At 58.2% G+C, this 25,563-nt stretch overlaps 1 protein-coding gene and 1 non-coding gene across 4 annotated transcripts; both read right to left on the reverse strand.

Moving 5' to 3' along the window:
- Positions 1–2,389: 2,389 nt before the first annotated feature.
- SSC5D (scavenger receptor cysteine rich family member with 5 domains) lies at positions 2,390–24,957 on the reverse strand. 3 transcript variants are annotated; one of them, XM_069551893.1, is made up of 14 exons: positions 24,836–24,957; positions 24,341–24,367; positions 23,766–24,074; positions 23,034–23,153; positions 22,734–22,847; positions 22,086–22,394; positions 19,874–20,191; positions 19,447–19,623; positions 18,907–19,224; positions 16,287–16,853; positions 15,891–16,205; positions 15,569–15,736; positions 10,870–11,025; positions 2,390–4,526 (listed from the first exon to the last, which is right to left on the reverse strand). In XM_069551893.1, the coding sequence occupies exons 1-14, from the start codon at positions 24,858–24,860 to the stop codon at positions 2,461–2,463; spliced, it is 4,989 nt and encodes a 1,662-aa protein (XP_069407994.1). In that variant the 5' UTR covers positions 24,861–24,957; the 3' UTR covers positions 2,390–2,460. The 3 variants fall into 3 exon arrangements, with proteins under 3 accessions (XP_069407994.1, XP_069407993.1, XP_069407995.1); XM_069551892.1 differs by having other exon boundaries at positions 15,891–16,208; XM_069551894.1 differs by lacking the exons at positions 23,766–24,074; positions 24,341–24,367; positions 24,836–24,957 and adding an exon at positions 23,494–23,602 and having other exon boundaries at positions 15,891–16,208.
- On the reverse strand, positions 5,864–5,970 carry LOC138419881 (U6 spliceosomal RNA). Its single transcript, XR_011249132.1, has one exon. It is a non-coding gene; the product is annotated as a U6 spliceosomal RNA (small nuclear RNA).
- Positions 24,958–25,563: the final 606 nt, after the last annotated feature.

Raw genomic sequence — 25,563 nt, forward strand, 5'->3', positions numbered from 1 at the left:
CGACCCTCTCGGGGGGCCTGGAGCCAGGGTGCACCTGCTCCCATCTGGGGATGAAAGAGGGCGCTTCTGGCTTCCGAGTCAGGGTGCCGCTCTTGGAGCCCCGACGAGCCGGGACAGCGAGGGGAATGCAGGCAGACGCCCTCCCCGGGGCACCAGTCAGCAGTTATTTAAGTCATAGGGCTTAATGGGACCCGGGGGGAACAGAGGATTCTCGGCTTGCTCCTTGGTCTGTTGGCAGGGACAGACAGCTCATCTACCAAGACCCCCAGACAATCTCCCTCCCCACCCCCAGCAAGTAACTGGACCCCGCTGGCCTTTGCCTGACCACGGGGGCGCCAGCTCCGTGACCTTCCAGGACCTCAGAGCCAGGCTCTGGTCTGGGGAGAGGGGGGAGGAGGGGAGCTGAGGGATTGACACCGTGTTATTCTGAGGCAGCTCTGCAGCTCTGCTGTGTGACCCTGGGCAAGAAACTTACCCTCTCTGAGCCTCAAAGCCCTTTCTGAAACAGGGGTCAAGTTGCTCCCTCTGAGGGCTGGAGGGAGGGAGGGAGGGAGTTTATTGAGAGTCCACAACGGACTCTCAGTGGTAAAGAATCCCTGGTGGCTCAGTAGTAAAGAATCCACCAGCCAATGCAGGAGATGCCAGTTCGATCCCTGGTCCAGGAAGATCCCACATACCCTGGAGCAACTAAACCTGGGGACCCCAACTACTGAGCCTGTGCTCTAGACCCCAGGAGCTGCAACCACTGAGCTCACGGCCTCAGCTATGGAGCCCACACACCCTCAAGCCCGAGCTCTGCAATGAGAGAGGCCACCACAATGAGAAGCCCTGCACCACAGCCAGAGAGGAGACTCCACCCCCTGGAACTAGAGAAGGCCCACACAGCAGTGAAGACCCAGCACAGCCAAAAACATACTAAAAAAGAGAGAGAGAGAGCCCCCACTGTGTGGGGCACAGACAAGCACCGTGAGGAGTGGTCGCGACCACTCTTGTTGACTCGTGCCAAGCTCTGCTGTCACCTGCAGTAACTCCTCTAATCCTCACGACCACCCCAGGAGGCAGGAGGCACAACCACTACTCCCCCCTTGTACAGATGGGAAAACTGAGACTCGAGAAAGCAAATTAACTTCCAGAGTCCCCACAGCCAGCATATGGCCTCGAAGCCAGGGTGATCTGACTGGGGGCATGTAACACCTTATGAGCAAGGGCCCTGGGTCAGATGGGCCTGGGTTCCAGTCATGAGCCTACTGCATACTCCCTGGGTGACTTGGGGCACAGGACCAAACGTCTCTGTGCCTCAGTGCCCTGACCTATAAAGTGGGGATAATACAGTAATAACTATCACATAGAGAGCAGGTGTCAAGAGCCAGGCCCTGTGTTAAGCACTCTCATATAGGCATTAATCTATCATTTAATCATCACAGCAGCCCCACAGGGTGTATATTGTTATCTCCCTTTAAGAGATGGGGAAACTCAGACCAAGCGGTAACTGACTCATGGCCAGGCCCACAAGGGCTCAAACTCAGGCATTTAGGCTCCAAAGCTCACCCACTCCCTGCTGAGCTGTAGAAACAGTACCCTCCTCAGCGGCTGTTCATGAAGATAAAATGACATCATGCGTGCAAAGCCCTCCACACAGAACCTTACCGGTAGGAAGCGCCCGGAGAACATTAGTCATTATTACTATGACGATGAGCTCAGTCATTCAGAAGGTATTAATGAAGGGGGCATGTTGTGTCAGCCTCCATTCTAAGAGCTGGACATACGTCTGTGGACAAAGATTTCTGCCCTCGTGGGCCTTCATCACCACCATCGTCACTGCCATCGTGATTACCACCGTCACCTCCACTATCCTCACCATCACGACCACCATCATCACTTCCATCATTCGTCACCATGATAGTCTTCACTGTGACCTTGGAGACCGTCACCACCATCATGATCACCTGCAGGACCCTCATTATCACCATAATCATCATCGCCACTGTCACCACGATTGTCTTCAACCTCGCTGGCATCATCGCCATGACCACTTCCATCGTTGTCATCACAACACCATCACAACAGCTATCGCCGTGATCTTCGGGACCATCATCGCCACCATAGTTCACCGTGACGATCATTCCCATCAGGATAGCTGTCCCCACTAGCTTCATGCCCATCATCACCACGGTCACCTTCATCGCCCCCACCATCACCGCCTTAATGGAATGGCCATCACCAGGATCACCTTCGTCCTCACCACCACCATCGCCTCCTCCTCTTCACCATCATGACCGTCATAACCACCACAGTCACCTTGATTGCCTCGTGTGGTGCCTGTGGCATTCACAAACAGATCGGTCTTGTGATTCCTCCTCCCCTAGTCCCCCAGAAACACCATTCACACTTTGTTTTTAAGTAGATATTTTGGTTTTCCTTTGTTGCTGTTGGGGAGTGGCTTAAGTCCCTCTGATAAGGTCACACATCTCCCCGCAGAGGCCTATCTTCCCACTCAGGGGTGGTAGTGGTTGGTACAGGTGTGGTAGGGGGCCAGGCCACCTCTGCCAGTCTCTTCACAACCTCACCCAGCTGCCCCAGACCCTGGGCGGCCTCCACCAGCTGGGTCAAGCCCAGTCCCAGGGCTCGGCGCTCCTGTTGATCTCGCTCCAGGGCCCGGGTCAGCCTCTGCAGCTGGCTGCCCACATCCCTCACAGCGGCCACCAGCTCTACCAGGGCAGGTGGCTCGCAAGCCATGACCCTCACAGGCGGCACTGGGGCCTCACACGGGCCCCGAGGGCCTGAGCTCGGACTGGGAGCTGGCCCGAGGGAGAGGTGGTCAGGGGGCGGTTGATCCAAGGGGTGGGCCGTAGGAGCCAGATGGTCCCCAGATGACCCCACAGGGGTCACAGCGGGGTCAGGGGCTGAGTGTGGAGTCTGGGTAGGCGGAGAGGTTACTTGGGGGCTCTGGCTTGTGGTTGGTTTGAAGTTCTCAGTGGACGGTATGTCCATGCTTGGGGCAGGAGACAGGCTGGACTCTGAGGCTGGAGATGTGGAGGGGCGAGGGGCCCCCATGAAGGTCATCTGGGGGTGCAGGCTGGGCTTCACTAGAGAGGGAGAGGGAGATTCTGTTCCCAAGGGAGTCAGAACGGACTTGGCAGTGACCATAGAGGCTGAGGTGAGGTCAGGAGTCATGGTGTGGTAAGTAGTGGTCCTGAGGTGAGGGGTCGTGGTGGGGCGAGGGGTTGTGGTGGGGTAAGGGGTGGTGATGGGGTGAGGAGTTGTAGGGTGAGAGGTCGTGGCAGGGTGAGGGGTCATGATGGGCTGAGGGGTCGTGGCAGGGTAAGGGCTGGTGATGGGGTGAGGGGTCGTAGTGGGGTGAGGGGTTGTGGTGGACTGAGCAGTAGTGATGGGAGGGGGGGTCGTGGTGGGGTGAGGGGTTGAGGTAGAGTGAGCGGTGGTGGGGGGATAAGGGGTCTTGGTGGCGTGAGGGTTCGTGGTGGGGTAAAGGGCAGTAGTGGGGCGAGAGGTCACTGTAGAGTGAGAGGTCATGGTGGGATAAGGGGTGGTGGTGGCGTGATGGGTCGAGGTGGGATAAAGGGTAGTAGTGGGGTGAGAAGTCATGGTGGAGTACGGGGCTGTTGTGGGGTGAGAGGTCATGGTGGAGTACGGGGCCGTGGTGGGGTGAGAGGTCATGGTGGAGTACGGGGCCGTGGTGGGGTGAGAGGTCGCTGCGGGGTAAGAGGTCATGGTGGAGTATGGGGCCGTGGTGGGGTGAGAGGTCATGGTGGAGTACCGGGCCGTGGTGGGGTAAGAGGTCGCTGCGGGGTGAGAGGTCATGGAATACGGGGCCGTGGTGGGGTGAGAGGTCATGGTGGAGTATGGGGCCGTGGTGGGGTAAGAGGTCGCTGCGGGGTGAGAGGTCATGGTGGAGTATGGGGCCGTGGTGGGGTGAGAGGTCGCTGCGGGGTGAGAGGTCATGGTGGAGTACGGGGCCGAGGTGGGATGAGAGGTCGCTGCGGGGTGAGAGGTCATGGTGGAGTACGGAGCGGTGGTGGGGTGAGGCCCGGTGGAGCGGTCTGGGGAACTGGAAGGTTCTGGAACTGCGCTGGGCTGTGGAGACGTGCCCCGGCCTGGGGCTCTGTCCGGCCCTGAGGTAGGGGAGAGGTGGGTCGCCGCCGCCGGCGCAGAGGGGTCTGAGGTGAGCTCCTTGGGCGCGGTGGGCGGTGTGGTGGGGGAAAGCCCAGAGGTCGGCGCGGGGGCCGCGGAGGCGTCAGGGGAGGGCACGGTGAGGCCGGGGCTCGTCGAGGTGCGGTGGGCGCTCCCCCGAGAGGCCGCGGCCGGGCTGGACGGCACCGCGGAGGTCCCGTCAGGGGTCTCCTCCGGCGTTGAGGCCGCCGTGCGGATGAGCGGCGGTGCGGAGGCGGAGGTCAGTGGAGGGTCGGCTGGCCCCGGCGCGGCGGAGCGGGGTGGGGAAGGGGCGGCGGGCGCAGTCCTGGCCGTCGTGGGCCGCAGTCGGCGCTCTGGCCACCGTCTCCTCAGGGAGCCTGGCGGAGGAAAGACAGACGACCGAGGTCAGGCCGCCCCGCCCACCCCGCGGCGCGCCCCGCCCTCCACACGGTGCGACCAATGGGGAGGCACGGGGCCTCGTGACGTCACGGGTCGCCGGCAGACTTCACCCGGCCCTAGTGCCCCACCTCCTCGCATGCTCCGATGTCTCCAAGCGCCACCTGGCGTCCTCCCCTCTGGAGGATGCGGGGATGGGCGCGCGGGGAGAGCCGGATGCAGGATGGTTGGGGTTGGGGGGTGTGCAGGTGATGTGGGAGGATGCGGGAGGGAGCCAGGAGAATGTGGGCCGGGGATGTGGGATGCAAGAGTGGGCGGAAGGGCAGAAATGGGGTGATAAAGGGAGATAAAGAGGCAGAGGGCGTGGGAGCTGCTAGAAGAATGTAGGAGGGGTCGGAATCAAGTAATCAAGACCAGTATCTTCTTGCCCTATTTTTAAACAATCAAAATTAATGCGAAAGATCCGCAGTTAACAAAAAGTCAAAATTTTAATTCAAGTCAGGATCCGGCCTACCTCACTGGAGTCCCCCCTAAAATTGTCTGTCAGATCCTGGTGAGGTAGGTCGGATCCGACTTAAGTTAAAATTTTATTTACTTCATCGTGGATTGTTTTTGCATTCGTTTCTATTTTTTTAACCAATGGTATTAAGATTTTATCTTCATCACAAAATGCTTGGAATGCCCCCAAATTTTAGGCCTTAACAAGGGAGAAACCTTCCCCTCTTCCAGGCCCTGCTTCCAGATAAATGTGATTTTTAACCTTTTTTGACAGATGAGGAAAATCAGGCCAAGAGGGCAAGTAATGTGCCCGAGGTCACACACAGACACAGTCTGAAGGTTACAAGAACAAGGTCTGAGCCCGAGTCCTTTGCATCCAGAGTCTGGGCCAGTGAGTTATCACTTTCTCAGCAGTGGGAATGTTCTGTGCTGGCCAGTATGGTAGCCGCTGGTCACCTGTGGCTTCTGAGCACTTGAAATGTGGTTCAACTAAGGAACCAAATGTTTCCTTTTTCAATTTTTAACATTTTTATTCTGGCTGCACTGGGCCTTCGTTGCTTTGTGTGGGCTTCTCTTGTTGGGGAGCACAGGCTCCAGGGCCCCTGGGCTTCAGTACACGTGGCTCTCAGGCTCTAGAGCGCTGACTACCATAGTTGCTGAGCACACGCATAGTTGCTCTGCGACGTGTGGAATCTTTCCAGACCAGGGATCAAACCGTTGGCAGGTGAATTCTTATCCACTACGTCATCAGGGAAGTTCTCAACTTGTTTTTTGTTTTACTTTGAATGGATTTCCTTTTGTAAATGTTTTTAAACAACAAAAAAGTATGGAATACTTCACAAATTAGCATGTCATCCTTGCACAAGAGCCATGCTAATCTTCTCTGTATGGTTCCAACTTTAGTATATGTGCTGCGGAAGCAAGCACTGTAAGTTTTTTTATTAAAATATAGTTGATTTACAATGTTACATTAGTTTCAGGTGTACAGCAAAGTGATTCAGTCATTCATAAATATATATATATATATCTCTTCTTTTTTGGATTATTTTCTTGTATAGTGTTTGTCGCTCAGTCATGTCCAACTCTGTGACCTCCTGGACTGTACGCTGCAGGCCTACTCTGTCCATGGAATTCTCCAGGCAAGAATACTGGAGTGGGTAGCCATTCACTTCTCCAGGGGATCTTCCTGACCCAGGGATCAAACCTGGGTCTCCTGCATTGCAGGCAAATTCTGTATAGACAGAGTCACCAGGGAAGCCCAGATTTTCTTATGTAGGTTATTACAAAACAGTGAGTACAGCTTCATGTGCTAAACACTGGGTCCATCCTTTTTCAGGTTTTTTAATTACACAGCCACCTGTGTTGGTAGCTACCATATTGAACAGCACAGCTTGACTGAATTCCACTTTTCTGCAGGGTCCCTGAGATGTATCATGTGCCCCTGCAGGGTCAAAGGAACAGCTAAGTAAAGGGCTTGGCCTCCACCCAGGCCGCCCGGATTTAAACCCCAGATCCTCTGCTTCCTAGCTGGGTTCAATTCAGTTCAGTTCAGTTGCTCAGTCGTGTCCGACTCTTTGCGACCCCATGAATCGCAGCACATCAGGCCTCCCTGTCCATCACCAACTCCCGGAGTTTACGCAAACTCATGTCCATCGCGTTGGTGATGCCATCCAACCATCTCATCCTCTGTTGTCCCCTTCTCCTCCTGCCCCCAATCCCTCCCAGCATCAGGTTCTTTTCCAATGAGTCAACTCTTCGCATGAGGTGGCCAAAGTACTGGAGTTTCAGTTTCAACATCAGTCCTTCCAATGAACACTCAGGAATGATCTCCTTTAGGATGGACTGGTTGGAACTCCTTGCAGTCCAAGGGACTCTCAAGAGTCTTCTCCAACATCACAGTTCAAAAGCATCAATTCTTCGGTGCTCAGCTTTCTTCACAGTCCAACTCTCACATCCATACATGACCACTGGAAAAACCATAGCCTTGAATAGACGGACATTTGTTGGCAAAGTAATGTCTCTGCTTTTCAATATGCTATCTAGGTTGTGAGAGGGTAACAGGCAGGAAGGCCAGGGGTCTCCAAATGGAGAAAATAGCCTGCAAGTGTCAGACATTTTTATCTCTCTTAAGCGGCAGGAGGAAACAAACTAGCGATATATTTTTTCCTTCTCTATACAAATTTAAAAGGAGGTTTCTCTTAAAATTCTGTGTTGCCATGACACCTGGTTTCACCTGAAGTTAACCAATGCCTTTTTCTTATGAAAATGTTTATCTTAAGCTATGCTAATATACTATGCATTTACCCCAAACTCTGTCTTCAAGTCAGTTCTGCCTTTTGGGCTCAGAACCTACTTGATAAACCAGTATGTTATACTCCAATATTGTTCCTCTAATCTATGTAAATGAAACTATGTGTATGGTGCTCTGCCCTTCTTCAAGTTAATCCTTTTATGGCCCAAGATAAACCATTTGGAACCAAGATTATCCCAAAATACATCTTATGGGCGAGGGGTCTGGTGCCATTTTAAGTTTTGAGACATTCCTTTCTTTCATTAACAAACTGCTGGTGACTATATAACATCCAGCTGAAGACTAGCAGGGGGGCACTCTTTCTGCCTCCTTCTGATGCCTATGTCAGAAGCTTTCGCTATCTCCTTTATACTTTAATAAAACTTTGTTACACAAAAGCTCTGAGCGATCAAGCCTCGTCTCTGGCCCCGGATTGAATTCTCCTCCGGGGCCAAGAATCCCGGCGTCGTAATTCAACAACCTTTCAGTTGGTCATAAGTTTCCTTCCAAGGAGTAAGCGTCTTTTAATTTCATGGCTGCAATCATCATCTGCAGTGATTTGGAGCCCAGAAAAATAAAGTCTGACACTGTTTCCCATCTATTTCCCATGAAGTGATGGGACCAGATGCCATGATCTTCGTTTTCTGAATGTTGAGCTTTAAGCCAACTTTTTCACTCTCCTCTTTCACTTTCATCAAAAAGTTCTTTAGTTCCTCTTCACTTTCTGCCATAAGGGTGGTGTCATATGCATATCTGAGGTGATTGATATTTCTCCCAGCAATCTTGATTCCAGCTTGTGCTTCTTCCAGCCCAGTGTTTCTCATGATGTACTCTGCATGTAAGTTAAATAAGCAGGTTGACAATATACAGCCTTGACGTACTCCTTTTCCTATTTGGAACCAGTCTGTTGTTCCATGTCCAGTTCTAACTGTTGCTTCCTGACCTGCATATAGGTGTCTCAAGAGGCAGGTCAGGTGGTCTGGTATTCCCATCTCTTTCAGAATTTTCCACAGTTTATTGTGATCCACACAGTCAAAGGCTTTGGCATAGTCAATGAAGCAGAAATAAATGTTTTTCTGGAACTCTCTTGCTTTTTCCATGATCCATCAGATGTTGGCAATTTGGTCTCTGGTTCCTCTGCCTTTTCTAAAACCAGCTTGAACATCTGGAAGTTCATGGTTCACATATTGCTGAAGCCTGGCTTGAAGAATTTTGAGCATTATTTTACTAGCATGTGAGATGAGTGCAATTGTGTGGTACTGGGTAACCATGGGCAAATGACTTAATTGCCTCGAATCTCCATTTCTTCCCCTTCTGTAAACCATGGATGATCCATGTATCTCCCCTATAATCATGAGAGTTCAGCGAGACTATGCGTGCACAGAGTGCTTACGGCAACGCCAAGCAGGTAATAAGCATTCTCATCATCACTTATATTGCCACAGGCAATCTGTGCCTCAGTTTCTCTCATCTGTGAAACGGGCACAATTATAACACCTACATCACTCATTAGTCCTTGTGTGGCTGCTACAAGGATTAACATATATAAATGTTAAAGACTAACACACATAAAGTGCACAGAATACTGCCTGACACATGGTATATTGCTCCATAAATGGTGACTGTTCCTAGTTATCGTTTCAAGAATCTCAGCTTGGTTTGTGTGCACAGGGGCTCAGATACCTACAGTGGTGTTGGCTTTTAGACCCAAGGAACAGAGAGTTGAGCTAACTATACTCCCCTGTACATTGTCATCAATAGCTCCTGCAAAGTCTCCTCTCGTTTTTCTCTCTTCTGTAGCCCCCATCTGCATTCCCCTCATGCTCTCCCACAGGCACCTCCAGTCTAATGTGCTTCGTGTGTGGTCTTAAACAACATAGAATGCACAGATGTTTTCAAGTTAATACAAAAGTGTATGTATATTTTGGGGTTTGTGCTTTTAATTTCTGCAAATAACATTCTGCTGGAAAGCTCATTCTGTTTCTGAACTTCTCAGTGTTATGTCGTTAGTACCTATGCATGTTGCTGCGTATACAGCCTGCCACTGCTTTAACTACTGCACAGAATCCATCAGGTGTAACCATTTCTCTTCTTCCTTACCTTTCTCTTGGACACTTAAGTTGCCTCCCATTCCCTAATACATCCTCACACATATTCCTTTGTAAGCCTGTGAAAGAATTTCTCTGGATGCAAAGAGCCGACCCATTGGAAAAGACCCTGATGCTAGGAAAGATTGAAGGCAAGAGGAGAAGGGGGTGACAGAGGATGAGATGGCTGGATGGCATCACTGACTCAATGAACATCAGTTTGAGCAAATTCTGGAAGATAGTGAAGGACAGGGAGGCCTGGCATGCTGCAGTCCATGGGGTCACAAAGAGTCAGACATGACTTAGTGACTGAACAACAACAAACAGATCTAGGAGCAGGGTTGCTGGGTCAGTAACGTACAATCATATTTAATTTCACTAAACATCACTGCTGCTGCTACTGCTGCTAAGTCGCTTCAGTCATGTCCGACTCTGTGCGACCCCATAGACGGCAGCCTACCAGGCTCCCCCGTCCCTGGGATTCTCCAGGCAGGAACACTGGAGTGGGTTGCCATTTCCTTCTCCAATGCATGAAAGTGAAAAGTGAAAGGGAAGTCGCTCAGCTAGGTCCCTTTTATTGAATTGCTCTATCCAGTGGGGATGCCTGTCTCCCCATGCCCACAGCTACAATGGGTATTATTGAGCTGGGTTGCCATTTCCTTCTCCAATGCATGAAAGTGAAAAGTGAAAGGGAAGTCGCTCAGCTAGGTCCCTTTTATTGAATTGCTCTATCCAGTGGGGATGCCTGTCTCCTCATGCCCACAGCTACAATGGGTATTATTGAGCTTTCCATTTTTTTTCCACGCTTGTCACTGTTTTCATTTGAATTTCCTGACTCGTTATGAGCGTGCGCATTTCCAGACGTACTCGCTGGGCATCCGGGCTTCCTAGTCTGCAGATCGCCTGTGTGCACCTTTCCCCCCATTCTCTTACAGGGTTTCCTCTCATGCTTTTGTTGATGTGCCAGAGTGACTAACATGGTACAGGTTAGGGTTTCTCCACCTCGGCTCTGTTGACATAAGGGGCTGGCTGGTTCTTTGTGGTGGGGGCCCTTGTGCAGCCTGGCCTAGACCCACCAGGGACCACTAGCCTCCCCTCTCCCAGCCGTGACAACCTGAAATGTCTTCACGTGTTGCCAGTTATCCCAGTTGAAGACCAGCGGTGTCAATAACAACCCTTTGTTTCAGGATATATTTCTGCCTGGTCTTTCTGGGGTGAGAGCTGGGTCACCACTGGGAAATCTGCAGTCCACCTCTCCATTCTGTTGTTGTTGAGCCACTGAGTCGTGTCCAACTCTTTATGACCCTGTGGACTCCCCGCCAGGCTCCTCTGTCCATGGGATTTCCCAGGCAAGAATACTGGAGTGGGTTGCCATTCCCTTCTCCACCACCTCTCAACCCCACCCCACAAACACCCTGGACCCCGCCCCACCCCCGCCACATGCCTCACCTGTGTCCCCACGGAGTCTGGGAGCTAGAGAGGGGTGGCCTGAGCTCCTGGTGGTGCCAGGGGGGCCAGGCGTGGCTGCAGTGGGTGTCTCCTTGGCCGGGACTCCTCCTGAAGGTGTGTCCCCCGTCCGGGAAGGCTCACGACAATCCTTGTCACCTTGAGAAATAATAGAGAGAACTGAGTAATCCCTATCGCTGTGTTCTGAGGCTTTCTTCCCAGGATGCCAGGTTTTAGGAGGACTCTATCGAGAAGAACACAAATAGGAACTGCTTTCCCTGTTGAAATGTCAGCCCACCAAGGGCAGGCATGCTCCCTGGGCCTGTGTGTTCTCGAAATGTGTTCTAAGAAATGGCCACATGCTCGTTCATGGTTCATTCGTGTGTGATCGATTTGATTTTTCCCTTAAAACATACACCGAGAAAAGGGGACGCACAGGGCTTCCCTGGTAGGAGTCCGCCCTGCAGCGCAGAGGACACCGCGGCACAGGCGGCACTGGCAGGCAGACTCTTCCCCCGGAACCACCAGAGGAGCACCCGTCTCTCTAGACGCTGTCCAGCTGCCCTCACAAGTGGGTGCAGATCCTCAGGCCTGCCTTTATCCCAAATCCTTGCCGCTGAAAGACATGTTAATTTTTGGCAAGCTCATGGGGAGCTGGTGGGCAAAGAAGCTGCAGGTTCCAGACCAGAAGTGACCAACCTGAAGCCCAGAGAGGGCAAGGTCACACAGCTAAGGAGCAACATTGGGCTTCAGATCCAGCAGGCCTACCTGGTTCTGAATGGAGACCTCTTTCCCTGTGGGAGCAGAGAGAAATAAAGCCCGAGGCTGGCCTCACCCCTGGTCACTCCCCCTGCCTGGCTCACTCCACTCTAGCCAGGCTGTGGGCTCTTCTCTCAAGACCCCACCACAGGGGCTTTACACATGCTGATCCCTCTGCCCGGAAAGCGCCTTTAGCTCCCTCTCCAGGCTCCCCATCACAGCTGACATCTTTACAATGGACCACAGCCCTCACCCCCTGCTGCCACCCCCACCAAGCACTCCACTTCTGCCCCACCGACCTCACTGCTGTGTCTCGAACCAGCTGAGCACACTCTCACCTCGTGGCCTTTGCACGCGCTTGCGGACTGCACTTACGGAACACTCTCCAACCAGGTATTTGCATGGCTTTCCCCTTCTTTTTTTCCCTTTCCTTTCATTTTATTTGAGTGCACTGCATGGCAGGTGGGATTTACCCCCTGCATTGGCAGGGCCGTCTTAACCACTGGGCCAGCAGGGGAGTGCCCCCGACCTCTTGAGGCTGTCACTTGACTGGCATTTCCTTAGTAAGTCATCTCTTAACCATCCCATTTTAAATGACAATTCTTCGCTCCCCCCGTTTCCCCTCCCTTTCTCTGTCCATCATGTTCCCAGGGGTTGGGACTCATGCCTGCCACACAGCAAACACCTGAGGCACGAACTAATGCCTGTGTCTTTAAACTCCATCATCCAGGAAGCCTCAAGAAATGGTGCTTCAAATAAAATGGAAAGACAATTCAACCTTCATAAGCTTCCATCTTCATCTCCTGTGCACTCTCTCTAGACCTACACGGCGATCTCACAACTGTTTGTTCATTCATTCATTCAACACAGATCCCGTGGAATACAGATGAATGCTCCCCAAAGATGTCCAAGCTCTAACTCTCAGAACCTGTGAATATGTTACCTTTCATGGCAAAGACTTTGCAAACTGACTAAGGGCCCAGTCCTTGAAATGAAGGGTTTATCCTATATTAACCCAAGGGAAACTGATCTAATCACATAAATCCTTATTCTTCGAGAATCTATCCCAGCCGCGGGCTTCGCTGGTGGCTCAGTGGTAAAGAATCTGCCTGCCAGTGCAGGAGCCATGGGTTCAGTCTCTAGTCTCAGGGAAGATCCCCTGGAGAAGGGAAGAGCTTAGTGGGCTATAGTCCATGGGGTCACAAAGAGTTGGACACGACTAACACACACACAAATCCTCACTGTAGTGACAAAGATGTAAAGATTAAAAAAGGACCACAGAGATGCAACATTGCTGACTTTGAAGATGGAGGAAGGGGGCGTGCACCAAAGAATACAGGAGCCTCTAGAAGCTAGAAAAGGCACAGGAACAATCTTTCCCTTCAGCCTCAAAAAGAATACAGCCCTGCCATCTTTCATTTCAACTAGTGAGAGACCTCAGTGGGGCTTCTGACCTCTAGAACCGCAAAATAATAAGCTTGTGTCGTCTTAAGCCCCAAATGCGTGGTGGTCTTATGGCAACAATAGAAACTGACATAGCTAAACCTGAGATGATGTGTCCTCAATGGGCAATGCAATTATCTCAACTCCAGTCTTCGCTGCTCAGAGAAGCCCCTTCCTTGTGGGGTCTCCTGGTGGAAAGGATGCCATCTCCTCTGCGAGCTTTTTCCCACTGCTCTACTAGAAATAATCGCGGTGTCCCTGGGATTCTACAGCTGTTGTTCATTTATGGTAAATAACTCTAACAAGCAGTGCATTGCGGTTTTAAGTGATTTCACACACATTTTGCTCATTGAATTGGGACCTGAGGTCACCCAGCCCCTTGTTCTAATTCCAGTGGAGTCACAGCTGGAACCCTGGCAGCCACACTGCAGAATTCACACTTGCAATGACTTCAGTAATTCCCCAGTCCAGTGAGCAAACTATGTGCGAAATCGTTTGAAATGGATCTCAGCCTCGGCTCCTGAGTTCAACTCTCCGGAGCCTCATTCCCCTCCCTCCCACTTGAAACAGAGGGGCAACACCAGGACCTATGAAAGTGTGAAAGTGTTAGTCGCTCAGTTGCGTTCGACTCTTTGTGACCCCATGGACTGTCGCCCGCCAGGCTTCTCTACCCATGGGATTCAGGACTTATGTTACCCAGTTAATGGCATGTGTTCCTGGCACTGTCCTTGACTCTTTCCAGGGACCCTGGAGCTGCAGCTTTTTAATTTGCTTTTTTCGAAGTAAGGAATTGCAACTCAATGAAGCGGAATCATTTTTTTCAAGGCCACCTTGCTAATAAGGACAGAATTTCTGTCGTTTCCACCTCTGCCCACCCAACCCTGCCCCTCTTCCCAGTACTAAGGTTGCACATGTGACCCCTGGGATTTCCACCGCGCAGTGCCCAGTTCCGTACTTATCTGTGCTCACGCACCCCCTCTCCTCAACCAGGAGCAGGTGGGGTCTCAGGGGCCCGCGCACCGCCGCCCTCAGAGCTGCGCACGCCCAGCATCCGACCGTCTCCGCCGCGAGGGGGCGCGACGAGAAGGACCGGCGCCCGGCTACAGAGACCGAAGGCTCTGGAATCCTGGCCACACAGCACGGCACCTCTGGAAACTGAGCCCTAAGTCACGATTCGGGTGCCCCCCCCACCCCAAATCTCGTCGACTCCAAGGCCTGCTACGTGTCCCCGCCCCGACACCTAAGCATCAGACAGACCCGGGTAGGGGTGGGGGAGGGAAGAGAACTACAGCGCGCTTCACGCTTTTATAGCTGCGGAGTGGGCCAGCTGGCCAATCAGGAAGCGTACCGCGCCTGTGACGTCACATGGCGCTGGGCCATTGACGTCCCCCGCCCGCCCCTCCAGCCGAGGCCCCGCCTCCCTCGCCGAGGCCCCGCCTCTCGCTCCCGCTCCCGCTCTCGACAGAGACCGGAGGGTGGGCAGTGAGAAATGGAAGGGAAGAGCCAGACGCCGGGGCGGGGATAAAAAGAAGTTGACCGAGGTGGGGGAGGGCGGAGAGAAACAGTAATGGTGGGACATGAACTTGATAAGGAAAGAAAATGAGGAAGGTGACGAGAAAGAGACATGGTCGGTGAAGAAAAAAAAAAGTGATCGAGATGCGGAGGGTGAGAAGTTGAAAAAAGAAGGTGAGAAAGAGGAGCAGAGAAGGATCAAGAGAGACTGAGCAGGCTGGAACAGAGATCTCTCTCTCTCTCTCTCACACACACACACACAGAAATGGGAACCATCTGAGTGGGTCAAGGCCCGAGTGTACACACACACACACAGAAATGGGAACCATCTGAGCGGGTCAAGGCCCCAGTGAACACACACACACAGAAATGGGAACCATCTGAGCGGGTCAAGGCCCGAGTGTGACCAGGCCACAGGGAGACAGAGGCCATGGGGCAGCGGGGCTGGAGCTGTGGGGCTGGAGGCTGCCCCACTGGCCAGAGTAAGGGGTCAGGCTGGGGAAAGCCGTCCATCCGAAGGCCCCCAGCCCGCCTCCAAGCCTCAGCCCTGCCCAGACCAGAGCATGGGTTCAGAGAACAGGCTTGAGGGGCTGGGGTGGGGCGGCGGCATGGTGACAGCATGTCCCTCCGTGTGGGGACTGGGGAACTTCTGCGGAGGCACTGCCTCCAGGGACACGGGCTTTGACATCAAGGCTGATTCCCAGAGGCCCCAGAAGATCTGCAGGAGGACAGGGAGCAGGGTTCTGCCAAGCCTGGCTTGATTCTGAGACGCAGGGCGGAGCAGAGGAAGGGATCTCCTCTTCTAGGCTCTTGTAGGACAGTTACAGACGAGCCAAGGGAGGGGTAGTTCTTAGCGTCTTTGGAGCCAAGAAAAACCTGCCTGCGGTCTCGGAGACCCGGGCCAGCTCATTCAGGAGGGTCTTTCAGGAGGGTCTTTCAGGAAGCCTGGCAGGGAGACGCTCCTCCCCACCCCACGCCTGCCCCTCACCTGTGCTCGGAAGGCGCCTCGTTGCTGGGGCAGGGGCCCCTGGGCTCCCTGTCGTTTCCCTGGAGAGGGTGTGTGCGGGCACCCCTGCAGCGGTGGTCCCCTTGGCCAGGTCCTCCCCTGAGGTGGGGTCCCACGTCCAGGGGGGATAGTCCTCCTCGTCTGCGTAGCCTGGGGAGGAAAGGGGGGAGGGGCGAGCCCCGACCCGTCTCAGGAGTCCTTACCACTGCGGCTCTGGAGGCCCCTGCCAGGACCTCCAGGTGCGACTCCGCCCGCGCCCCTCCGCCCCGTGCCCGGCCCCGCTCCACGCTCCACTCCCCCTTACCAGTGCAGGTGAGCCCCACGTCCTCCTCGTGGTCGCAGTTGTGCTGTCCCCACGCCCGGGCCGGGCAGTCGCTCAGCGAGGATTCGCTGCCCTTGCAGCCCACGTCGTCCAGCCAGATGGGCCCGGAGCCGGGGCCGTAGTGGGTTTTGCCCACTCGAGGCCGGACCCTCCCGCAGCCCAGCTCCCAGCAGGCCACCATGCCGTCCCGCAGGTCCCAGCCGTCATCACAGACCGTCCCCCAGCGTCCAGCGTGCCACACTTCCAGCCGCCCGGCACACCGGTTGGGCCCGTCCGCCAGACGAACCCGGAACGGGCCTGCTGGTGGGAAGCCAGGATCAGGAGGGGTCAGAGGGGGTCTGGAGGGGCCAGCCTCAGCCTTCCTGTTCCTCTGCTCACCTGCTGCGCCGGTGGGGGAGGGGGCCGGGTCCGTGGATGACTCTAGAGAACCTTGGCCTGGGAGCTCAGCAGATGGCTCCACTGTGGCCTCAGAGGTCACTAATCGGGGGCCCTGGGTGGCCGGCGTCACCACGGTCTTAGAGGTCCTTCGAGAAGTCCGAGTTACGGTGGTGTGCGAGGTCAGCCTGCGGGGGGCCTGCGTGGTCAGCCTGGTGGTAAACTCGGAGGTGGGTCTTCGGGAGGCCCCTGTGGCCGGGGTGCTGGTGCTGGTGGTCCGTGAGGTCAGTTCGGGGGTACTCTGGGTGCCCGAGACCCTGGAGTGCTTAGTGGTTGGCATCGCCGGGGGCTGAGTTGTCGGTCTCTTTGCGTTCTTGGTCACCCACTTCTTGGTGCTTTTGGGCGTCTTCCCTGGAGCCTTGGTGGTGGTTTTCTCGGGGATGCTTGGGGTCCGCCTTGCAGAGGGCTTGGTGGCCAGCTCCCCCGGGAGCCAGGCGTCCACGTCTCTGCCCAGGCCGGGGATCCAGCTCCAACTGAAGGGGTCTGAGATGGAGTCCAGGCCGGGGGTTCCTGGAGACGGGGGTGGGGGTGCGGCAGGGGAGATAGCAGACACTGTGAGGTCCCCAGCCAGGCCCCGCCTTCTCCTGTCACCCCCTGCAGACAGCCACCGAGTTCCCGAGCACTCAGCCTCAGCAACAGGTGGCATCTGAGCATCTCCTATGAGCCAGGCCCTGTGCCAGGCCCAGGGCACTCGGTGGCCACCCCTGCCCCATCCTGCCTCTGAGCATTTGTGGTCCTGAGCTACCTGCCCCCCTTCGCCTGCTTACTCTGACCTGTCCTGTCTGCCCAGCCGCTGCCCTTCCCTCTGTACCTGCTGACTGGTCACCGCCCCACCAGGGTGGCACCGGGCCATTTCCCAGCTCAGAACCCTGCTGTGTCTCCCAGAGCCTTGAGGAGGAGAGGGAAAGAGGGAACATGCCCCACCCTCGGGCTTCCAGCCTCCACGGCTCACCCAACATCTTTCTGGGCAGCACAGGGAAGGTGCTGGACGCTGTGGGTGATGCCGAGGGTGAGTGGTGCAGAACAAGGGTCAATCTGGCCCACAGAGGGGTTCTGGCCCTTCGCCCCCAGCTGCTGGAGGCAGGGGCACCCTCCCAGCCCTGGCAGCGTCCTGCATGGTTGGAGCGTGTTGCTCGCCTGGGGGCCTGGGACCAGCCAGGTCATCTCTGCTAACAGCGTGGCTCGCGAGCGCCATGGGCCGCCAGCCCTATGGGGGGACCCAGCTCCTGAAAACGCTCTGCCACCGGCTGGGAAAGCGTCACGTGTGTGGCCGCGTGTCATTGCCGGTGTTGGGAGCGGAGCGGATTAAGTGCTGTCTGCACCCCTCCCCTGGGAGAGGAGGGTTCACACGGGTCTCTCCCGACCCTGCCCCAGCTGCCTCATCCCTCATGATGTGAATCTGAGCCCTTCTGCTGCGGGAACCCCTGCTCCTGAGTCTGAGAGCTTCTCTGACCATTGTGAGTCTTTCTAGAAAACTATGGAACCTGAGGGTGGTCTTGGGGAACCTCCCGAGTGACAACGTGTCACACGGGCTCGCGTCTCTGTCCCTCAGTGAGCCCCGGGCTTCTTGGAGGCCAGAGCCCTCGCGTTCTGAGCCCCCTGTACCAGGCTCAGAGTCTGCCACTGGATGAAACAATGGTGCGGGAGCGAACAGAGGCCAAGGCTGACCTCGCTTCAGCGGGCCCTCCATCACACTGGCTTCTCGCCATCTCTCGGTGCCCCTGTGCCTGCTTCCTTTCATCTCAGAGAGGACAGAGCTCCCCTCCAGGAGGGAGACCTCATGATTCTTGGTAGGAAGAAAAGGAGGAAGGACCCCAGCTGTGCCGCTTAGTTGCTGTGTGACCTTGGGCAAGTTACTCAGCCTCTCTGTGCTGCAGTATCATCACCAGGCTTCCCTGCTGATGGTGGAGAATCTGCCTGCAGTGCGGGAGAGCTGGGTTCCATCCCTGGGTCTGGACGATCCCCTGGAGGAGAGCATGGCAACCCGCTCCAGTTTCTTGCATGGAGAATCCCATGGACAGAGGAGCCTGGTGGGCTACAGTCCACAGGGTCGCAAAGAGTTGGACACAACCAAGCAACTCACACTACCATCTCTATCAGTAAAACTGGTGTGTGTGTGTGCACGTATGTGTGCATGCGTGCATGCGTGTATGTGTGTGTGTGTGCATGCACACACCCAGTCGCTCAGCTGTGTCTAAATGTTTGCAGCCCCATGGACTGCAACCTGCCAGGCTCCTCTGTCCATGGGATTTCCCTGGCAAGTATACTGGAGCAGGTTGCCAATTCCTTCTCCAGGGGATATTCCCGACCCCGGGATGGAACGGTATCTCCTGCATTGGCAGGCGGATTCTTTACCACTGCACCACCTGGGAAGCCCTCACATGGGCACAAAGTCCATCAGTTTGGACTTGTCCTGAGGTGTGAATGGGCTCACGTGTGAAAACAACCCTCCTGGGGCAGGGGTTAGGAGGCAGGCTCTCAGTCAGCGTTGGTGCCAATGTCAGTTCCTGTTCCCTCCTCCAGGAAGCCCTCCGGAAGCCAGCAGATGGCAAGGCCTCCTCACCCGCACAGGTGACTCCAACGTCCTCGTTGTGGGCACAGTTGTGCTTCCCCCAGGGAGAGGCCGGGCAGTCAGCCAGGGCAGCCTCGGTCCCCGTGCACCTCACGTCGTCCAGCCAGATGGGGCCGGCGCCCCAGCCGAAACGGCCGGCGGTGGGGTCGGGCTGCTGTGGCCCCCCACAGCCCAGCTCCCGGCAGACCACGGCCGCGTCCCGCAGGTCCCAGCCATCGTCACACACGGTCCCCCAGCGTCCCGCATGCCATACCTCCAGCCGGCCTGAGCACCTGCTAGGTCCCGCCACCAGGCGCAGCTGGGGGGACCCTGGGGTGGGGGTGGGGGACACAGATAATTCGAAGTGGGCCCTCCACCGTCTTCCCTCTGTGCATTCACCCAGGAGGAGACCCCAGCTGGCCCAGACGCTCTGTGCTCTCATCCCCTCTGTCCTCTGAGTGGGGAGGGGCCCCTGGGGGCTGTGGGAGGGGGAGGGCAGGAAACCTACGCTCAGCCCCACACTTGGGGTTCAGGGGAGGACGGGGGGCTCACCGGCGTCCGGCCCAGGCTCCTGAAGGGCGGTCGGGGGGACAGGCGGAGCTGAGACACCGGGCGTCCATGGGGCCAGGCTCGCCGTGGGGGGTGGGGGCCTGGAAGCAGCCCCCCTGGGCCCCGAGCTGTTGCTGCCTGCCGCGGGGGCCGTGGGAGGGACATACCCAAGAGGCATACCTGGGGCGTGGGAGGGGAGAGGTGACCACCAGCCCCTGCTGTGTGGTGGGCGGCTCCCCGACCACCAGCCCAGGACCACCATAGTGGGGATTCACATGTGAGCATGAACGGCGTGGCGGGCCACCTGGACGGAAGGAGTGCGGACACCCGGAGGGGTAAGCTTCGGAAACACATAGCACCCCAGCTCTTGCCCCTCCGGGCGAAGCCCCCCAGGCCTCCCTCCCTGGCCTCTCCCCAGGGCCGCCCTCACCATCACACACGGCCCCAGCGTCCTCCCGGTGGTGACAGTCATGCTGACCCCAGGGCCGCGCCGGACAGAACCGCAAAGCCGTCTCGTTTCCCCGACAGCGGAGGTCATCCAGAAGGATGGGCCCTGCACCCTCCCCGAAGAAGGCGCCCCCGGGGGCGGCCAGCGCGCCCCCGCAGCCCAGCTCCCGGCAGGCCACGGCGGCATCCCGCAGGTCCCAGCCATCGTCGCACACGGTGCCCCAGCGCCCGCCATGCCACACCTCCAGGCGGCCGGCACACCCATGAGGGCCGTCGGCCAGACGCAGCCGGGGGGCCGGACCTGGATGTGGAGAAGAGGGTAAAGCAGAGAGGAGGGAGACTGCAGTGGACAGGCAGGAACTGCAGCAGTGAGGATGAGGGGGCAGGCCTAGGCCGTGTGTGGGTCCTGCTTCACACCCAGCACAGGGCTGCAGAGTGGACCCTCCATCCTCACAAGTGAGGAAGAGGCTTTGACATGGACCATCTGGATGGACCGAGTGCAGGCACTGGGGGGGGGGGTACTCCAGGAAAATACACAAACCCCCAGTTTGCATCCCTCTGCTCCAGGCCCAAGTCACGCTGCAAGAGTCCAGCTCTGCTCCGTCCACTGCCCCATGCACATCCCTGCCTCCCCAGGGAGAGCCCAGGGCACACCTGCCAACACCCACCCCCACCTCCCCAAGCAGGTCCCCATGCCCAGCTGCCTTCCTCAGGCCTGCAGAGCAGGGCTTCTCAGCCTCAGCTCCCCTGACACAGGCGCTGTCCTGAGCACCATACTATGTCCAGCCACATCTCCTGGTTGCACCCCAGTCACCCCCTCAAAAGGTCTGTAGACCCCGCACCAGTCACCCTAGCAGGGGTGCTGAGAGCTGGGCCAGAGGTTTGGGGGCATTTCTGTTAGGTGTTTGTGCATGAGAGCAGGGCCAGCTCTGGGCAGTGAGGAGTCCATCTCCAACCCCCAGTCGGTGTCTAAAGAGGACAGACCAGAGAGGGTGCCACATCCCTGGCCTGCATGACCCAGCTGCACGTGCCAAGCTCCTGCAAGGCACACCACGAGGAGCAGAGGTGGAGCTAAGACACCAAGCTTCCGGCCCCTCCATGGGGTTCCCAACTTCTCACCGGAGCTTAATCGCCCTGGGGAGCCTGGGCTGACCTTCCAGGCTTCAGAGGCCATAGCTCAGCCCCCACGGTATGGCCCTCAGAGGGGCCAACCTCACGGCTACAGGTCCCTCGACCTGTGTCGCCCTGGTCTCCACCCCCACCACACCCCACACGCCAGACCTGGACATCATCCCTCTGTGCAGCAGGGCCAGAGGTCATGCTTTGGTGGAGCCTTGGTTCCATCTGTGGGTGGGGGTGCTGCTCGGAGCGGCTCTCAGCTCCCTCTCCCAGTTCCCACCCACTCCCTGAAGCATTTCCTGGCCCTGCCTGGATGGGTGGGTGGATATCTGCCTCCAGTGGGTCCTTGAACTTGCCCACCCTACACCCATGCGCCGCCCCGCCCTTTGCCGGCTGTGTCCTCGTCCTGCAGAGCAAAGAGGGGTCTGGGTCACTGGCCGCATGCATGAGGCTGAATGAGTGTGGGTGTCCGGAGGAGGGAGGAGGGAGGGGGACAGGGCCAGGGGGAAAAATGGGGAGAGAGGGGAGGAAGGGGGAGAGGAAGGGAGCGAAAGAGGAAGAAGAGAGGGAAGAAGGAAGACAAGAAGGAGGGAAGGGGGCTGGAGAAATCTTTTTGAAAGTAATGACATCTTAGGGGCGTGGCCCGCGGGAGGGGCGTGGCCCGCGGGAGGGGCGTGGCCCGCGGGAGGGGCGTGGCCCGCGGGAGGGGCGTGGCCCGCGGGAGGGGCGTGGCCCGCGGGAGGGGCGTGGCCCGCGGGAGGGGCGTGGCCCGCGGGAGGGGCGTGGCCCGCGGGAGGGGCGTGGCCCGCGGGAGGGGCGTGGCCCGCGGGAGGGGCGTGGCCCGCGGGAGGGGCGTGGCCCGCGGGAGGGGCGTGGCCCGCGGGAGGGGCGTGGCCCGCGGGAGGGGCGTGGCCCGCGGGAGGGGCGTGGCCCGCGGGAGGGGCGTGGCCCGCGGGAGGGGCGTGGCCCGCGGGAGGGGCGTGGCCCGCGGGAGGGGCGTGGCCCGCGGGAGGGGCGTGGCCCGCGGGAGGGGCGTGGCCCGCGGGAGGGGCGTGGCCCGCGGGAGGGGCGTGTACCTGTGCAGACCAGTCCTGCGTCCTCGCTGTGGTCGCAGTTGCTCCGGCCCCAGGGGCTTCGAGGACAGTCTCTCAGGGCCTGCTCTCCGCCTCCGCACCCCACATCGTCCATCCACACGGGGCCCGCGCCCGGGCCGAACCGAGCCCCCCCAGGGGCGGCCAGGGCGCCCCCGCAGCCCAGCTCCCGGCAGGCCACGGCAGCGTCCCGCAGGTCCCAGCCGTCGTCGCACACGGTGCCCCAGCGCCCACCATGCCACACCTCTAGGCGCCCGGCGCACCCGTGGGGGCCGGAGACCAGGCGCAGCCGTTCTGCGGAGCGGGCAGGAGGGGGAGCTGTGAGGGGCCTAGTGGAGGCGGCTGGTACACTCTCGTTTTTCGTCTGGGAAAACGGAGGCCCCGTGGGGTCAGGGGACTGAGATCAGCCTGCCAGCCGGCCAGTGGCAGAAAGTCAGGGTCTGGACAGGGCACGGGGCCTGGGGGCCTGCCACGAGTGGTCTACTGACCAGGCAGGGAGCCTGGACCTGGCTGAATCCCCGGGGACATGGTGCCCCCCTACCCTGCACCTGAGGGTCCCCAGTTTGGTCTGGGGGGCCTAGGGCCTGACCCCTTCTGGAGTTGCTGCAGATGGAAGGCCTGCCTCGGACTTACCCTGGCGGGGGGCTCCAGCAGTCAGCACTGGGGCCCTGGTGGATTTGGCCGGCTTGGGCAGCCGGGGGCTCTTCTTCCGGGAGCCACTCTGGGGGGTCCCGGCTGGGCGGGGGGCTAGGTGAGGAGGGGGACAGTAGGGAGGGCGGTTGGCAGCTGAACCTGGGGCTGTAGGTCAGTCCTGAGAGTCCCCAAGGTTCTGAAGGGGGCATCACCGGGGGCCCGGGGAGGGTGGAGGAGTCAGGCCTCTGTCCCTTCTCCCTCACGGCCAAAGCAGGAGCCAGAGCACAGGAAGGGGCTCACCAGGTGTCACTGGGGGCTCCTCAGAGCCGGCGCTCAGCTCCCCTGCCGGTCCCGGCCAGGGGTCCCCATCCAGGACTGAAGGTGGGTCGTCGTGGTCCCTGGAGTCTGTCCCACGCTGGCCTTGGGGACAGCAGCCTGTTGCTGGAGGCCACGCTCCCTCCTGTGGGCCCGTCTCAGGCCCGGGTCGCCCCCACCCCACCCTGCCTGGCATGGCTGAGTTTCACCCAAGCCAAGTAGGTTCCCTATCAGTTTTTACCCTTGCTTTCCTCTCTCTGAAGACAGATGCTTTTTGCTGACACAGTTGAAATAATAGTCATGAGAAATAATAGTCATGAGACCCCCTGAGGGAAGGGACAATCCCCCGTTCCAGTCTGTGCAGACCTGCTCTGGCCCCTTTAAGTCTTCCTGCACCTCTTTAGGTGGGGGGAAGCACAGGTGCAAATAAATAACTCTGGCTCACCATCTGCAAGATCCATCCTGTCTGAGTTCCCCGTGTGAGTTCATGATAAACTTCATAGTTGTCCTTTACAGAGCTGCCAGCTTTATCAATCTCAAAGTTCCTTCCAAAGAGTTTGGAGGATGTTCTTCCAACACCCACCGTCTAACACCCCAGTGCTATGGAGAGGGCAGTCTCTCAGTGAGGCAGGGGTAGGGTGTCTGGACTTCTGGATGCTCAGAGTTAGTTACTGGGCTGAGGGTCCCTGGGCGTTGAGGAGGTTGAGGACCCCTTACCTGCACAGACGACCCCCGCATCCTCCTCGTGTGAGCAGATGTGGGCCTTCCAGCCCCGGTGGGAGCAGAGACCCAGCTGCCTCTCCCCACCCCGGCAGGCCAGTTCACTCAGCCACACAGGCCCCGCACCCTCCCCGAAGAAGGCGCCCCCGGGGGCGGCCAGCGCACCCCCGCAGCCCAGCTCCCGGCAGGCCACAGCAGCGTCCCGCAGGTCCCAGCCGTCGTCGCACACGGTGCCCCAGCGCCCGCCGTGCCACACCTCCAGGCGGCCCGCACACCCATGGGGCCCATCAGCCAGACGCAGCCGCTCTGCAGGGACGGAGGAGAGGCTGTGACATCCTGGAGACCCCGAGACTGGCGGGCAGGGCAGGGGCTGGGGGCTGTCCTGCAGGGGCATGACCGGGAGCCCCTTAGGAAGCAGGAAGCTGGGTGACCGTGTGGTCCTGCAGAAGTGGTGTGGGGGTCGTGGGCACACGAGGGTGGCCAGGGTCCAAGGGAGGGTGAGCCCAGGCCGGGCGTGGGGAAGGCTTGGAGCTGAGCGCACCCAGATGGGAGACGTGTTTGGGGCCACTTACCAACAGCCTGGGTCCCCATCAAAGCCACTGGAAGGGAGGTTGGAGGGGTGAGGCAGTGAGGTCCTCGCTCCTCTGAACCAGAAACCCCGCCGCCGGGAAGGAGGACTTGGGCCCAGCGCCTGGCCGAGGCCCAGGTCCTTGGGATGGGTGGAGCCCGGAGGCCTCAGGTCTGGGCAGGGGGCCAGGCCCTTGGCTCTCCCCACTGGGGGCCTGGCTAAAGGTGAATGATGGGTGAACCCCCTCTGCAGGGTCAGGGCTCATGGAGGGGAGAGGAAGTCCTGGGGTCTCCTGAGAAGGTGGGACTCAGGGTGCCTGAGGCCAGGTCCCTGGAGGATCAGTCAGAGGCAGCCAGATGTCCTGTGCTCCCCCACATCCCCCCCACCAAGCAACAGGGACGGGGCCCTGGAACTCAGAGGCTCTGCAGTGGGTCAGCTCAGGGGTCAGAGGGCCGGGCCCGGGGACCCTGAGTCCCGGAGGAGGGGAAGGGTCACTCACCGAGGAGGCAGGCCAGGACCCTCATGTTTGCAGAGTCAGGGTGGGGACAGGGTGGAAGTGGACGGGAGCAGGAGCTAGGAGGAGGGGACCGCCGACGCAGGAGGGAGGGGAGCGCCTGCTAGAGGAGCCCTGGACCCGGGGAGGAGCAGGCGGGGGCTGGACGCTCTGCAGGAGGAAGAGAGGCTGCCGAGGAGGCAGCAGGGGACAGGAGCGGGGCGGGGAGGGGGCTGGCCGGCGGCTGAGGCCTGTGGAGGAGGGCGGTGGAGGGCGGGAGGGAGGGTGTCCAACTGCAGACACCCACACAGGAGACAGCCGGCTGGCCAGAAGTGCCGCACTCAGGCTTGGGGGGCAGCAGGCTGCAGGGGAGGATCCTGACAGGGTGCGAGGGCGGGGCGCCCACCCATCTGCTGCTTCTCCTGTCCCGCCAGGGTGGTGTGCCGGAAGCAGAGGGCTTTGAGGGTGGGCTCACATCAGCTGCCGGGTTGGGGACCTGGTGCAGCAAGAGGGCTTGCAGGCAGACACCAGGAAGGACTTCCTGGACTGGGAAAGGAGACAGAGAGACTCCCTTCTCCATTCCCCCTGGTGGATTTGCAGGCAGAAGTCATCAGCCCTCTGTGTGTCTCCCAAGAAAACTGGGGTCAGGGGTCGAGAGGGCCAAGGGTCAAGACTTGGGTGGGGGAGGACGACTGCACACACACACACACACACACACACACACAGGAACGTAC

This window comes from Ovis canadensis, chromosome 14, assembly GCF_042477335.2.
Source record: "Ovis canadensis isolate MfBH-ARS-UI-01 breed Bighorn chromosome 14, ARS-UI_OviCan_v2, whole genome shotgun sequence".
NCBI classification, from domain to species: Eukaryota; Metazoa; Chordata; class Mammalia; order Artiodactyla; family Bovidae; genus Ovis; species Ovis canadensis.

Bases quoted from the DNA above. Each gene is read 5' to 3' on its own strand.
- SSC5D (XM_069551892.1), bottom strand. From the start codon at position 24,860: ATGAGGGTCCTGGCCTGCCTCCTCG. The intron at 22,848-23,033 runs GTGAGCCCCTTC...CTCCTCACCTAG, and splicing joins GGAGCCCCCAGTGACACCTG to CCCCCCGCCCAGCCGGGACC. The intron at 4,527-10,869 runs GTGAGGCATGTG...TTCCTCCGCCAG, and splicing joins CAGACTCCGTGGGGACACAG to GCTCCCTGAGGAGACGGTGG.